Source organism: Motacilla alba, chromosome 3 (assembly GCF_015832195.1).
Source record: "Motacilla alba alba isolate MOTALB_02 chromosome 3, Motacilla_alba_V1.0_pri, whole genome shotgun sequence".
NCBI classification, from domain to species: domain Eukaryota; kingdom Metazoa; phylum Chordata; class Aves; order Passeriformes; family Motacillidae; genus Motacilla; species Motacilla alba.
In genome coordinates, this window is record NC_052018.1 from 57,836,986 (window position 1) to 57,853,529 (window position 16,544).

Here is a 16,544-nt window from a genome sequence, read left to right on the forward strand (position 1 = left end):
TGGCAGGAAAGTTTGAGAGAGGGTCAGGAAACACATGGAGTGAGGCTGAGGGGTCTGCAGAGAGGGTCTTCTGCTCTCTCAGCAATGGATGTGGGAGAGTGGGCTGTAGCTGCCACCCTGTCTCCCATCTGAGTGTTCTGTGCTCTGCTGCTCTGGGACCCTTGTTGGGAGGGGTGATCGTGCACGGAAACGTGAGCCTTTTATGACCAGTACAGAAGGGGTGAACAGAGCAAGAGCTTGACCAGGTCAGGGTTTGCACTTCAGTTCCCCTGTGGCAGAAAGGTTAAAGCTGTCAGCGTGCAGTTGTTATTTTTTATTACAATTATATCTACGCCCTTCAGAATGTGGCTACGGCCTTGATATGCCCACAGAGACTAGGATGTGAATTTTAGAGAAATTGTGTCTAGATAAAAGTCAATGAGCAACAACAGAATAACAAGCCAGAAGAAGGATTTCAGCGAAATGACAAAATAATATGTTTAGATGGGGTAGCTAATGTATGATTATCATTTGATATATTGCCACTAGAAACAATTGTGACTGTCTCTGAAGCTGAAGTCACTCTGACTTGTGTAGACTCTCCAGAATACCTGCTTTTAATATCATGCTGATGAAGATAACTGTTACTATTTTAAAAAAAATTTGCATCTACTATTTCCAAGTTATAATGATCCCGTATGGTATTTGTGATCATTTCATTGTTCTTGCTCACTGTGATGTGTGTGTCGAAGAGAAGACAGTCTTTACCATGCTCATTTAGGTGTTCTGTCTAAGCATGTATGTAGCTTTTCAAATACAGCTGTGTGAATTTTTTTGTGTGGGTTTGTGTAATATGTTACAGTTACTCTCTGATTTTCATAGTCTATTCATCCTTCTGGTGGTTTCATTTGAAGTATTAGAGAAGCCACCTATAATTTTGTCAGTAATATTGTTAAATTTCAAGTCAATCTTCAGAATTTTTTTGTTTGGATGTAACTTTGAAATAAACATTCTCCCACTCACAGAAGATTTGTGATCTATGAGTGCAATACTTATATTTTTCAGAGAAACACAGCTATCGTCAGCAGAACTACCCTGCTGCTGAGAAGATTGTTGGTTCTCTTGCAGTAGCAATGAGAATGCAGGTTAGTGTACCTTGGTTTGTAGATTGTACCAATGTTGCATATTTGTTGCTCTTTCTATAAGTTGCATAAACTGCTTCTATAGTTTATATTTTAACTTTCAATTTGCTCTTTAGAACATCTTACCCGACTTCCATTTTAATTGCAACTCTTAATCAGGTAGAGTGATACCTATTACATTTAATTAGAGAAAGGTAAATTAAAAACCAGACATCTCATAATTCTGGTTAGTACAGAAAAGGTTGGCAGAAGCACTTGTGTCAGCAGGCCAATATCACTCACTCAGGTAAGACTGAGAAGATTAATTGTATCTACATTTTTGCATTACAATGGACAGAGGATCCAGAAGTATGTTATTTAATTTTGAAAGCAGCATTAGTCAGTCAATAAACAATCAGTATCTTCCATTGTTTTTATGGTGTGAGAGAAGAATAGTAATTCTCCATCTTGACCAGAATAAAATGTCCAACTGCCTAATTAGAGACTCTTCTCTGACACTTATGTGTTAATGGGGTTGTTTCTTTTTGAAATCTGGTCATACAATAGAAAAGTGGCTCTTAGTTTGTCCTAAAACCATGAAATGGAAAAATTTTTATATTTGGGGCTTTTTGTTAGCCTTTGGCGTAGAAGTTATTTCAACATACTCTAGAGAATGTTTGAAATTACTGTTCAGCATTTATGATGCAGCTGTTGTGTGCTGTTTTCTTGTTTAAAACCAGAACATGGTAAAAAACATGGAGCGATGGATCCAGTCCCAGCAGTACAGGAAGTGGGACCTCCGCAGCTTGAAACTGCAGCCCCTCTCCCCAGTGCCCAGGTAATAAGTGCTTTTAAAGAAAAAAAAAAAAGTGAAAAATATTTTTAAAAAGAGCAAGAAAGAGTGACAACCTAACTATGTGCTGTTCCTAACTAATTTTTAATCTTATGTAGACTATATGTTGTGCCATTCTCTTGTATGCTTCATCATGACCATGTACTTCTGTTTGATATCGATTTTTCCTTTGATGACATGCATTGGAGCCAAGCTTTATTTAATGAAGACCTAAAGCTGGAAGGTTTCATTGACGAAAGGAGGAGAAGTCTTGTGCAACACCAGCAGAAATACAAAAGACAAGAAGTTCCTAATGGCTGAACCCTGATGTAGTTAGTTAAGGCTCAGTGATTTTAGTGGCATTTGAGTTTGTATTTATTTTCTTCCCTCAGTAGAAGTACTTTCTTCTGCATTAGACTTTTAAATTCCTGTGTGGGTGGGAAAAGCAGGAAGCATATTTATTCTCATAGCCAGAATCTTTTCAATCAGCTCCTGTCATTCACTTCCCAAGGCCCATGTCTGGGCCTCAGCGATTTCAGGTCTGCCTTGGCATGATTGCTGACATCTCTGATATTTAAAGCAGCCTGAGCTCTTTACTGTGCTAAAGTGCTTCGCTATGTGTTGGGTGACAATGAGAGGAGCCAATGGCTTGAAAGTGAGGAAAGTGTCATCATTTTTTCATGCTTATTGGTACTCCTGCTCCTGCAGATGCTGAAGGAACCTCACACCAGAAGAAAGTCTGAGAGACTTGTAACTCCATAGTCTGGAGGATAGGAGTATTTTATCGATCTGTCTAAATACAATGTACAGCAATACAAACAGGAACGAGGCAGGCTCTTTTCAGTGGAGCCCAGTGTCAGAACCATCAGCAGTGAGCACAAATTGAAACCCAGGAAGCTCCATTTGAACATCAGGAAATACTTCTTCACTGTGAGGGTGACCAAACAGTGACACAGATTGTGCAGGGTGGTTGTGGAGCATTCATCCTAGGAGACATTCAGAAGCCACCTGGACATAGGCAACTAACCAGCTCTAGATGCCCCTGCATGAGCAGGGGGGTTGGACTAAATGACTTCCAGAGGTCCCTTCCAACCCCAGCCAGTCTGTGATTCTCTAATTCTGAATCCTACTGGTGTCGTTTTCGGGAAGCTGTGACAAAATGTTGCATTTTGATTTACTTTTCACTGTCTCTTAAAAAAGTTTAATGGGAATGAACCCAAACGTAATTTAAACCAGAAATGCCATAAGAATGAGTTTTCTCTTGTAACCAGGGACACAAAGAGGCAGAAATACTTGAGCTTTTTCTGCAATTCTAGAATTCAGTTTCTAGAATTGAAGCCTAAAAAAACTATCCTTAAATAATACAGTTTAAAGTTAAAGTATGCAATGTCATGAGGGTGATGGCAAAACAAAAACTTTCACAAAAAAGTATTCCCAACCCTCTCTATGACATTGTGTGTTTAGTACATCAATAATTACATAATTAATAAATAATGGTGTATATATATATATATATAAAATATATATATACACCATAATATAATATATATTATATAATTAGTAATAGGACTTGCATTTATCTGCTAACTCTATAGCTTTGTCTTTTTTTCTTTTAAATGTAAAAAACCCTTCAGATGGAAAGTATCCTGTAATAAAATGTAAGCTTTCAGTAATACTCCACGTTGTGTGGAAACAGATGGAGTATTCATTGAAAGTGAGGCAAAGCTGCTTGAGCATTAAAACTAAGAACATCTGCTTTTTGATTTCTGTGAGATCTGGGTTGAAGTATTTCCAAATATATTGGAAATGGAATGGAAAATTTTCTTACAGTATGCAGTAAAAAAAGAAATGTCAGGTGAGTAGATGTAGAGCCTTCCTCCATCTTTTAAATTTTTATGTATTTTGTAAATTATCACTTAGCATTGTCAGTGATGGACTTCTTGCTTAACAGTTTTCATTAATGCAGAAAAACCACTTTTGCACATCTCCAGCAATACTGAATAACGTAACATATTAAATAATTCTGGTATTTCCAATACGGAGAATATATTGTCAGGTTAAAAGAGTCAGCAACAAATATAGACTTCTAAAGTCCAGGTATAACCAAGTCTCTAATTTTCTGTGTTTTGGGAAAGTATACTTAGTAGGAGGAAAAAAATGAAAGCTAATGTTGTATTAGTCTACATCTTTCTTCTCTTGCTAAATGCATCAATTATTTTAAGAGGGGAATAGTCACCCTGAAAATTTTAATTTCTTAGATCTTTAAGGAACCACACTACCACCAACTTAGCAAGAATTTTCTGGGGCTTGAGTCGTTTATATATGAAGTTCTAAGTGAAAACTTCAGATAGTCGTTGCAATGTGATGTGTGTAAGCCACTCCATCTTGTGTTCTCATTAAATTTTTATGGCTAGCTGTGTTTGAAGTCACACATAAGCAGCCAAAGGTATATCCTTGTGTGAAAGAGCATGCACTTAGTATGTCTTTGAAAGAAAGCAGGTTCCAGGTTGGTGCTGTGATTGAGTAACTCCTTGTCCTGTAGTACTGGATTATGTCATTGTTTGGGTGGGTGGTTTCTGGGTTTCACATAGCTGCTGCAGGGTGCGAAAAGGGGGATACTTGAGAGCTATAAATGAATAATGGAGCCAGTTCAGGATTTTTTCAAAGAATTGCAAAGAAAAGCAATTAAGCTGGCACAGACTGATCTATTGTCAGGTGGATGCAGAATGGCCCAAGTCCACACACAGAGTTGAGATCTGGTAGTAGTTTTATGTTCACTGGTGGATATTTAAGGTCTTGCAGAATGTTTGAAAGTTCAGGACATGAGCTTTCATGCCACTGCCAGATTCTATCTTAAAAATACTGTGATCAACTGAAACTACACAAACAAATTTAGCCTGGTTAGGCTGAAAGTAATTTTTTAAGTTGTTTTTGTGGTAATGTGAGCAATTCAAAGCCCAAGGAGACAGCTCCTGACATCCTGTGTTCCAGCCCCTGGGCTTCCATGCTGCAGGAGCTTACAGCTTCTACATGCTTGTGTGGACATAATGGGCAACTAGGTCAAGCTCACAAATGCAAAATCCATGATGGAATATTAAATCCAAAGACCTCAGGTTGTCCAGGTCAGGAATTGCAGATATAATGGTGTCCCCTACAGCCACATTCCCTCTGGGAATCTATGGCTTGCCTCAGCTGATGCTCACCCTTGCTGCTCACCCAAACTACCTTGCTGGAGGTAGTTTGTAAGCTCACTGGATGTCTTGGCTGAGCCCCATGCTTTAGACTCCTGCTCTGTGGCCATTCTTAGTTTAACTGTGTTTTACAAGTGCATGAGTTGGTCTTCAAATGCCTTGTTTCCTGTGGTGCCCTCGTGGGGAGCAGCGATGTTGGCGCTGCCCTTGGATGAAAGGCGCTGCATGCACAAGCTTCAGGTTTAGCGAATGTGTTTGTTGGCCAAGGAATGCATGCACTTTTTAGTAAATTGTATGTGCTGAAATATGCTGTGAGGGAGGAGAACAAAAGGGAAAAACAAATCCAGAAACATCCATTCCAGTGGGACATGCTTGAGCATCCAGCAGACACGTTTGTAGCTTGATATGAAAGCATTACGTAATATTTGGAATCTGATTAAACAAGAGCTCTCTGTGAAATTGTAACAATTAACAAACTCTGTACGTGATTTTCAGTGTTGTATTAGGTGTTAGTCGATATTTAGTTTTGGTTAATAAAATGTGAGAAAGAATTGAAAAACTCATTACAATATCTCCATTGTTGGATTATTTGCTGTTGTTTTGTGCTCTGTCGTCGACCACCTAAGCTGAGAGAAATCTCCTGGCTCCTATTTGTTTTCTTTTCCAGTGATATTGAGATTTCCCGAGCACAGAGTCCAAAAGCTGTTGATGTACTTGCCAAGGAGATAGGATTGCTTACAGATGAAATTGAGATCTATGGCCAAACCAAAGCCAAAGTACGTTTGTCCCTGCTGGAAAGGTTAAAGGATCAACCAGATGGAAAATATGTTCTAGTTGCTGGGTAAGAATGCTATGTAGTGTCATTAATGTCTGCTGTTTCCACTCTTATTAATATAAACATGCAACTTACATCTTTTTTATACTCTGTACAAATAAGAATCTTGAATGTTTGCATCTGTATGTTGCTCTTTTCTGACAGTGAGCAGGTTTTGAACTTTTTTGAAGTAATGCAGCTTTTCTTCCAAACTCTTACTACTGAATTAAAGTATATTTTATAAAAGGTAATTTGTTCTATGATTCTATGAAATGTTGGTGAGTGGAGTTTTTCTTACTGTTTTATCAGAATTTTAAATGTTTAACTTGGATATTTAAGGCTGCTTGCATTGTGGCTGTTTATAAACAAACATTAACAGAAGCTAGATGCTAATCTGTTGATATTAACAATAAATACTTGTTTTATTGAAAAACAGATTACAAAGTTTAAAAAGCCATGTTTTTTCTCTGAAATGTAGACATGTCTCCAGGCAGGCTTATCCTGCTTGCTTTTCCCACGATTATAGCAAATGCAGTGCTCAGCAGGAATTATGCACTTCTCTTCTGAAGAGCTTCAGGTTTTTCTTGCATTCAGTGACACAACTTTTTCATTCACCTGGTTTACTAAATGGAAACTTCTACTTGTGAACCAACATGTGAAGGTTTTCATTAATATTTAAATTGCAGTGTGTCTTTATATTCTGAATTAATCTATTGGTTGCTTCCTTTTAAGTAAAACCAGTCAGGTTTAAAATGCAGTTTTGGCAGATCCAGAAGGAGAAGGCTGTTGTTAACCACCTTGACCTACTGATTCCTCACCTTGGCTGGTGTTTCTCAAACTGTTTGCTTTACTGTCTTCCTGTGGGAACAACCTGGATTTCTGGCACTGTCTGAGATGGAGCTCTTGTAGTCTGACTTGATGTCATGAAGCTGAGGCAGGCAAGATGTGAAGCTTTCCTCAAAGCTGTGTCGTAGAAGTCCAGCATTAAAGATATTCCTGGAGGATGCTGAAGCAGTTAAGAGAAGGAAATAATAGCTTGTTGAGCTTGGTTTCCTTTGGCATAGTTTTATTTTGGTTTGGGTTTTTGTGGCATTCAAGGAACAAAAACAGGTTCAGCATTTGACCGAGTTTGAAGAAAGTTGCTGCCAGGTATTTTCATGCTCATGATGTTAGCACCATCAGTTGGTCATCATGCTGCAGACCAATCCAGGCTTCCCTAGCAACAAACCTCTCTCAGAAGAAGAGGTTATTTGAAGATGTCTGGAGGTGCAAAGATAGCTCAAGTTGCAAAGCCCCATTCGGGTGGATTTTAGTTGTGTCAGATTGCATGCACCAGTGCTTGCATTTCTTCACACTGCTTTGTCTCCCATTCTCCTTCAAAGAAGGTGTCTCAAGCAGTTGTCGCAGAAAGAAGTGCATCTGCATGTGGAAGAAATGCAGAAGTTTTGACCATCAATATAAAAAACTGGCAAAAAGTAGAAAATTGTGTCCTCTTTTAAGTTTACATAAAATATACCAATACAGAATGGTGTTTCAGAAACAAAGGGCTGGGTTTGGTACCTAGCCAACCTGATGATGCAATATGTTGCTATTTGCAACACATTTAATGACTCTGAAGTCATTGCATCTTGTGGGGTTAGTGCAAAGCCACATCTGCTGCAGGAGGAGTGCCTGGGCAAGGTCGCTACAGTAGTGGGAACATTCTCTTCTGAGAGAGTTCAAAGCTTGACTTTGAAATATAGTACATATAAAATATACATATAATGTGTGTTTATATGCTCTCAGCTGCTCTCCCTTGCTGAAATGGCTGTAGCAGATGACAATGATTTTAAGAAAAGCAGGGAACTCTGTCTGATGGGGAAATGTTCAATGCAATTAAAATCAAGTATCACTGAAGTGTGGAAATGGGGGAGTGAAATAGTGTCCTCCTTTGCCTTCATTCTCTCCCTTGCCAAGGCAAGGTCAACCAGAACCTGTCATTTGGATTGTTATGTTTGTTCACAATAACCAAAGATACTTAAAAATTCTTTTAGAATGATGCAGTGTAGGCTTTCTGAATAAATGTTCAGTGCTTCAGAGGAAATATTTAATATATATGTTTATATTTACGGTTCTGGTGGAAATATTTGTAATGTATGATGGGAAGTTCTTGTGTGTGAAAAGAGTGTAAAGTGTGTGTATGTATTCAAGAAACTGCAAAACCTCCAACCTCCATCCATGGTGCAGCCAGGAACATTTGTGCCTTTAATTGCACATTTAGATTTAAATGTTTCACAATGTCTAGGAATTTATAAATATTTGCTGCAAATGCATGTCTAGTTTATTCTTGATATGCTAAAGACCAAACTTCTTGTTATGAGCAGGAAAATACAACTGAAATGTACCTTTTTTGTCTCCACGGATAGTTTATGGCTCTTTAAAAAGTTGCTAACTGCAAAGTCTCTTTTATTCCTTCTAAATGCAAGCAAATATGGCTAAGTGTCTCATCCATTATAAACTTTGTATGCTGAAATATTGCAGTTTGATTAACAGATCATGACACCCAAAAATAAGATGAAGACTTTATTTCTTCATAAATTCCTTTTACCCCTATATGGAGACCATTCTTTTATCTTTTTTTTTTTTTCATTCTTGCTTTTTTGTTTTCTTTGTCTGTGCTTGGCTTGCTCTAGGGCTCGTGTTAAGACGCTGTGGGGGCAGAACCACAAGTTATCATGGAGTAATTGGTTCTTGGGCATCAACTGCCTGTAAACAGGACTTTAGTGTGCTAAATAATACGTCGCAGGATCTGTTAACTCAAACTGCCTGCACTCATTGCCAGCTGAGATCATGCAAATGAATGCAGCTTGTTCTTGACCTAGGAGCTATGTTTAGTGTTCAGGGTAACCTAATCATGTATTCAAGCAAGTAGATGGCATATTCACAGACACAATATGAAATTACAGCTGCAGTTTGTTAGAATCTATGTCTCTGTGTGTGTATGTTTCAGTATCGTGTTTCTAAATTCTCCAGTGTTTTGGCTTTTAGCAGATAATTCTGGAAACTTGTTCACTCCAAAAATGCAAGATGAGGAAGAATAAAAAGTGGGAAAGTGATGAAATACAATTCTGCTTTTAACAAGAAGTGTGTTGGATTTTGAATGCTGGAAAATTTAAAATCAGTACTTTTCTCCTAACAGTAATAGATTGTTCTGTGATGAGCTACCTTTTCCAGTAAGGTAAAAATGGAGAAAAACAAAAATGTATTGTGTTTCTTTTTACTGTGTCCCTTGAGCTGCAAGATGCTTAAAAGCTAAGAAAAAAGAAAAATAAAAAATAGAGGAAAGATACAGGGAAGGATAAGAGGGGAAAATACCCCTATGTTGATGCCCTGAATTTCTGACAGTCCAAGGTAAAGTCATAGTTGAGACAGTTGTCATGTATTGGTCATGTCATTACACAGCTCCTGATTGGGATTGTCTTGTATGAGTCTGTAGTGGATTATGAGAGTTTGTAGTGGGGGATTCCTCAGTCTGTTTGTGTCTTTGTTCAGTCATTTTAGCTTCATAGTGATCTCTGTGCTTTTGTATTTGGAAGCTCCAGTCCCAACCCAAGAATGCCACTGCAACATTTTCATAACCTCATCTCGATGTGGTGACAGCAGTTGCAACACTTCTGTGCTCAGAAATACATTTCTGACAATTGTACTCCAGGATGGGAGACTTACATAGGTGGGAACTCAGTTGCCCATGGCCTCCATAGCCTGGCTTTGCATGTGGATCACACAAGTTATGAACTCATTAAAATCTTTGAATCTGCTGATACCTACGAGTTGAATGTAGGGTTTGGAAAAGAATTGTCACGTATGCAGTAAAGTTCTTGCTGGAGTCACAGTGGCTGGTGTAGCTGTGAGGAGGTTACAGCTGGTGCAGTGTATGTCTCCCTGTTTGTTTGTTTTCTCTTTGGGAGACCTCGTGTAGCTTTCCCACAGTAACAGCTCTGCTGTAAGCTAATGTGATGTATAACAAACAAACAAAAAGTCTGCATATCCTTATCTTTGTTTTGATATACATAAAGAGAGAAGGCTTTCCAGTGTTATGGAAAACTTATTTTGCCAAGGAGCTGATGACTGCTTGGTAGGTGGCAAAGTTTAAGGTGGAAAATTATTTTGGGGTTTCTGTGTTTTGATTGAAAACATACTAAAGAAATTTGAAGAATAATGCAAATGGCTGTTAAAGTCTCTTGAAGTTCATTAAAATTTATTGCATTTTAAAGGAGATTTTTCCTTAATTTGCATAAGGTTAAAGCACAGCATTGCACAATTGAGCTAAAGTTAGCCATTGGCAGCTGTAATTTTATACCCATGTGAGCGAGTGACCTAAGCTGCAAGAGTGTAGGCTCAGTAGTGTAGCCAGCAAAAACAGCTCAATGTCCACAAAACAGATTAAGTGGATTATTTTATTTATAAACCCCAATCAAAGTAGAGCAGGTACAAAAGGGAAGATATTTAAAATAAGCTTTCAAAGGGAAATTATCGGAATAAAATTTTCTTTAAATTTCAGGCAGCTTTTTTTCTTCTTTTAACTAATGTTTAAAGCTGGGATTTTGGTAACTGTTGAAACTAATAAATAACTGTTTAGCTCTTGAGGATTCCTGTCAGTTTAATCAAAGAGCAGTGGTGTGTTTCTCTTTGTGCTTTCTGGAAAAAGGTCTGTCTCGTAGAAAACTCTGAGTGCTTTCTGGTTCATATTACAGTGTCATGTTAGAATAGGCCAGTCAAGTTACCAGAGCATTTCAGTAACATGACACTTGACTGTGTGTTGTTGCCTTCTGTGACAAGTAGATATTATTCTTTATGCTGCCAACATGCATTCTGGTTATGCATTTGTCAATTGCAATTTCATTTCCTTTGCTGGATAGGAGGCTGCATCTTTGATTTTACTGGTTTCATAAGAGTTGTGAAGAGTCCCTGTGTTGCTGTGCGTGCCAGATCAGCCACCTGCCACATTTGAGCTGAACCAAGTAAATAACTAGGGATGGTGTCTCTGAATTCTCTTGAGTGTGAACTTCATACGCCTGATGCTCAAAAATAGAGGTAGCCACCAACAGGATGCCCTGCAAATGCAAAATTTTCTGTTAGTAGTGCAGCCATTGTGTGCACGGAGTTTTTTGGAAAGCTCTTTACTGGCAACTTCCAGTAAGCAATTATAAGTGTCTCTTTCATAGTAGAATACTCTTCTTTTGGGTGTTTCATTACTGTTTTTTCTTTTTGTTTTGTTGTTGTTGTTTTTAAATAATTGATTTCTTCAAGAGTTGTTACCTTGTTAAGTCTTTGAACACAGAAATGCCTCAGGATTACTTATATATGCCTTAAATCTGGTTTTAATGCACAGGAATAAGAGGATCAAGTAAATGAGATTAGGACAATAGATGAAAGTGAGATAGTAGGAGAACAAGGGGTAAGGAGAAACCATGCTAAGAATTATTTGAATGAGTTTGGGGAAACCAGTGTTAGAAGAGTAGTCAGAAGGTGAAACTGGTAGTAAAAGTGAGTTAACCTGGCTGTGGTGCTCTGAAAGAAACACATCTGTACAAAAGTAAGGATCCTGGGACAAAAAGGAGGTGAGAAAAAGAGTGGTGGGAAAAAAGGAAGCTATCTGTGTGGCAAAAGTAAAACCCTGAGGGCTCCCTGTCCTGACAATGCAGAGATTAAAAGAACCCTTTCTTCTAGGAACTGCAAACTTGAAAGTAAAAGACATGAAGTAGCATTCTGTGCTCTTGCAGTAGATCAGAAGGAAATAAGAAGGCCTAGTATGGATAAAAAAAATGACAGGGACCAAAACTGCTTTTGAGTGTAGATAAAGGATATGCTCTAAATCTCCCACCTTTTTTTGTCTCTACATAGATATTTTGCTAGTGTTCTATGAATTCTTTTTAAAGTCAAAGAAGTGCCATTCTAGGAGAATGAAATAATCTAGGATAATGAATAGTAAGTTACTGATGATGTTTTAGAATCTGATGGTTGGTGAACACAATGTTATAAAATGTGGGAGAAAATTGCTAAAATCGAGTGCCCAAATAAGTGGCCCATGGTCACATAAGAGTAGTTCAAATGAAGAATTCAGGGAATGTATTATAGATGTGCTTAACCCCATTGATTTCACTGACACTTTAGTTAAAAGACTACTTTTCTTATTTTTTTTTTCCCTAGAGCAATATAAAGATGTTGATTTGACTTGCTTCCAAACTGCCCAAATTTTTCCAGACATGTCTATCCAGGACATCTTTTTGAAAGTAAAAGCCAAGGATCTGATGATGCTGTAAAAGACAGATTTATGAAAAGTTAACATTTTTAATCTATTTTCTTTTGTGGGATGAAGAAGGGCTTTTGCCAGTCTGTGAACTGACTGAACTAAGCTGATTCTTACAATTACTCTAATGTTTTTGTGCCATTTGAATTGTGATCTGAGGATAGCAATATCTTGCAAAAATTTCTAGTTGGGGAAGGAAGTGTTTCTAATTAGAGCTAGATGTTTCAGCTCAAGTTTTGAAAAGGTCACAAGATAAGGGTTCCCCTTTGACTAGATCCATGTGCCTGCTTGTATTTCCTTCGGAATGAACACTAGTTTTTAACATCAGCTTCACTAAAGTACTTCTCTGCAGGTAGAAAAGGCACCAAAGACATGAATGGTTACTCTTTTCCAAAAAGGAAGATTTGTGTGAGAGTGGTGTGAATGGAAAAAGGATTGGGGCTTTCTTCTTTTGCCAATCAGAAAAAGAAATGCTGCCTCAAGAGAATCGTTGAAGTGCATTTTGGAGCCATGAGATGTGTTCATACATCAAGAAAGAAAAACAGAAAGAGAAGAAAAACCCTAGCACCCCACACGCACTTATGAGGTGGATCATAAACAAATGTCCTGATGTTGAAAGTAGGCAGAGAATCATTTAAACTGAGGTGTCTCTCATTCACTGAAGGCTGATGAAGTCTTCTACTTGCAAAATCAGCTGTCATTGTCCCTTCATTAAAGGGGCAAGAATAGAGTCTTCTCTAGGGACAAGAATAGAGTGGAGGTTAGAGTTTCTGATTTGAGTTTGTGGGTATTTTTAAAATTCTGTCCTGTTTCAGTCATGATCTAAATATGGGAGCTGTAGCATGAGGCTTTTGAATTTTTGTATGGACTGTGATAGTCCTTGTCCCCTATTACCCTTAAATCTCTGAAACAAAAGTGTACAATGAATAATGTTCAATTGAATATATTGGATTTTGTGTTCTGTTTTATTTAAAAAGCAGTTGATCTGTCGTTGTTGAGGGTTATGGTGACATGGAAGCTGGAGAGGCATAGCTGAGTTCTACAAACAAAAGTGTTGGTTATTTAACTTAAAATATTCTATTATTTCATTCAAAGTTTGAACAGTGGGAATAAAAGATCTCATGCATTACTGCAGAAAAACATTAATACATGCTTAGAGTATCGTGATGGATAGTTTGTTAATGAAACTGGTGAGACTTTTGTGCTGTAATAAAAATGTCTAAATTCAATATATTCTTTTTAGAACTTTTGCCAAAATAATCTTCTCTTTTTCTGCTATCATAGTAAATTGCTTAAATAGAAGACACATGTATATTAGCATTCCAGCTTGAGCTAGGGGCTAACATTGTGGCAGTATTTTTGTGAAGATAAAGTAATCTTATTGAAATTTGCTGTACAAATATTCTTCATTGAAATCAAAAGCTCTAAGTTCTGATATCCTTAGCCAGGCTGACATCAGCAAAGAATTTGATTAATCTTTTTTCTTGTTTTGCTAGAATAACCCCTACACCCCTAGGAGAGGGGAAAAGCACAGTCACAGTTGGTCTCGTTCAGGCGCTTACTGCACACCTTAAAATTAATTCATTTGCTTGTCTGAGACAACCTTCTCAAGGACCTACTTTTGGAGTGAAAGGTACATAATATTTGCAGAACCAATGGCCTCTTTCAGATTAAAAGGAAATACTGCTTTTCTGCTTTTCTAAATTTATTTCTTCTTTTTTACTTTCTTAATTGCTTCACTCAGTGGGTTGTCCCAGTAGTAGCATATTTGATTTTTTAATACATATGTAACTAATAGATTAAGTTTCTTGCACATGACTTCCTGTGCAAGGTTCATACCTATGTTCCTGCACTTAACATGTACTGATAATGCAGATCAAGCCTAAACATAATGAAAGGCAGAGGGATGTAATTAGCCATGAGGAATTTTGTGAGTACACACCCTTCCAGCCACCCCTCTACTTGGGGACTCTTTAAATATGTTTCTAAATATTGTTGTCTAATTACTCCTTGAGAAAGGGTCCACATTGGATATTCACAAGCAATACAAGGAATTTAGCAGTTGTGGTTCAGTTGTGTCAGCAGCACACATTTGGCTAGGTCTGAACCTCTTCTCTCTGTTCTCCTGAGCTGTTGCCTCTAATCGTGGGCTGCTGCCTTTTTGCCTAGAAACTCTGTAGGAGCCTGAGGGCCAGGTAAGACCCAGCCAGATTTCAAGCCCATCTTCAATGCTGATGATAGGAAGTAATGCAATGTCTTTTTTGCCATTTCTCAGCTGAAATTGGTGCCTAGCTGGGCAAGCACTCCCCATCTACTCTGCTTTGCTTTGCTGAAGTTTAAGTTAACAAGTTTGGTTTCAGCTGGAAGGCTTCTGGTGCTTGGTGCTCCTCAGCTAAGACTGGTGCATGTGAGTGCTTTAATCCCTCCACTCAGCTTGTGCATAGGCAACAGCAAATTTCTTTGCCTGTACCATGAGAGGTAGAGGGGAAGGAGTGCTCAGGCGAGGGTGTGAAGGTTTCATTCAGAAGCAGTGCTTGCTTGTGACTGCTTTGTCTTTCCACCCAGCAGCTGCATGTGCATGACTGTGTCCTAAATCTGGGCAGGAGCAGAGGGTATCCCTTATACAGCCAGAGCCTGCACCACCTATCACTTGTAGACTTTCATTTCAGAGCAAGAATTCCCTTTTTGCTACCTGCTGAAAATAAAAATTAAAAAAAAAAAAAGCCATCAAGATTAAGGAAGTCATGTTTATTTGGGTGCATCACTGATCTAATAGAAATCAAAATGCCAAAAAATGTGTCATCATTGCTGTATGTTTCATTTTGTGTGTTTAAAGATGTTGGTTTTTTCCAAAACTCATGTGACCGTGTGCTTCCCTGTGCAGGTGGAGCAGCCGGAGGTGGATATGCTCAAGTGATCCCCATGGAGGAGGTGAGACAGCCTCAGCTTGCAGTCTGTGAGGTGTTAATGGGCATGATGGTATTCATGGCTGAAGATTGACTTGATGATTTTGGAGGTTTTTTCCGACCCTAATGATTCTATGACATTCACAGTGCTTGTTTGGAAATGTGTGGCAGTTTCACCCCAAGAGGGTCTAATTTAGAGCTCAGTAAAACATCTCTGTGGCTAGAACTGGTGAGGAACCACCTTGACCATGCACAGCTGGTCCAAGCAGAGTCCTAATGTCAGCCCTGAAGTCAGCCCATTAAAACTGACCTTCCAACTCCTTCTGTCAGACACATAAAAAATACTTTACCTGTGTAACATGAGTCTTAATTTGAGATGCTCATTTCAGAGTTTTCACAAAACTTTGTTTGTTAAATTTTGTATCAGCAAAGTTCATGCCTATGATGTTAGGGGCTGCTTTCCTGCAGCTAATAGAAAGCTGGCCTATGGCCCCAAAGCCAGGCTGCATGCTGTGCTCTGGGGCACATTGAGCAGTAATCCACACCTCTGGTCCAGGCCAGCTCATGGTTAGTAATGCTAAACTGATTCCGTATTAATGATGTGGAACTCTTACTCTTGGCTTCTCATTCTTGTATCATTTAGCAAAGAATGAAGATGTTCTTGGCTTTGTTTGCCTACAGTTAGAGTAGTTTACTGTAAGTAAGCAGGTCCTTCATATGTCCCAGTGTATTTTCACCTGGAATTCTTTAGCCTACCCTGACAGCTGACTAATCAGAGCTGCAGTCTCGAGATAGCCACGATTTGTGCTGCTAATTTGTCTTAGTGAATTGAATTAGATATTTTCTTATAAAAATATCCTGTTGTTTCCCTCTTCTAGTTCAATCTTCATTTGACTGGAGATATTCATGCTATAACTGCTGCAAATAATTTGCTGGCTGCTGCTATTGATGCTAGGATCTTGCATGAGAATACTCAATCTGATAAGGTGAGAATTATTTTCTCCTATCCAGATGACATTTTTTATTTTCAGTTTTTCAATAAACTGCATTTCAGAGAAAAACATGTTGTTTTTCATTTTGTATTTTCACCATGTGAACAGTAACTGTTGCTGAAGCCACTTTATGTTCTGCTGGGAAATTTTCCATATACAATGTGTTTTTCTGGCAAATAGCTATCATAAGGTAGTCTTTAAGATAAGGATCCCATGCCCAGAACATTGACAACTATTTCTGACTAAACTATTTCTGACTATTTCTGTACTAAATAGTGTCATAAAGCATGTTTTCTCTACCTGTAATCCCATTCTTTTCAGTAATTTGAAGACTCATTTCAAAGTTACAAATTATTATTTCTGATGTGTGGTTGGGTATGATGTACCTTAAGAAGAAGGAATTATGGGGAAAATAATCTA

At 38.2% G+C, this 16,544-nt stretch overlaps 1 protein-coding gene across 1 annotated transcript in view; it reads left to right on the top strand.

Annotated features, from left to right (window-relative positions):
- Positions 1 to 16,544, top strand: part of MTHFD1L (methylenetetrahydrofolate dehydrogenase (NADP+ dependent) 1 like) — a 147,165-nt gene that overhangs the window by 19,995 nt on the left and 110,626 nt on the right. The window contains exons 9-14 of the mRNA XM_038133603.1: positions 1,045 to 1,124; positions 1,841 to 1,938; positions 5,791 to 5,964; positions 13,723 to 13,859; positions 15,111 to 15,157; positions 16,011 to 16,118. Coding sequence (XP_037989531.1) covers positions 1,045 to 1,124; positions 1,841 to 1,938; positions 5,791 to 5,964; positions 13,723 to 13,859; positions 15,111 to 15,157; positions 16,011 to 16,118 — 644 coding nt within the window. The remainder of the gene's footprint in view (positions 1 to 1,044; positions 1,125 to 1,840; positions 1,939 to 5,790; positions 5,965 to 13,722; positions 13,860 to 15,110; positions 15,158 to 16,010; positions 16,119 to 16,544) is intronic.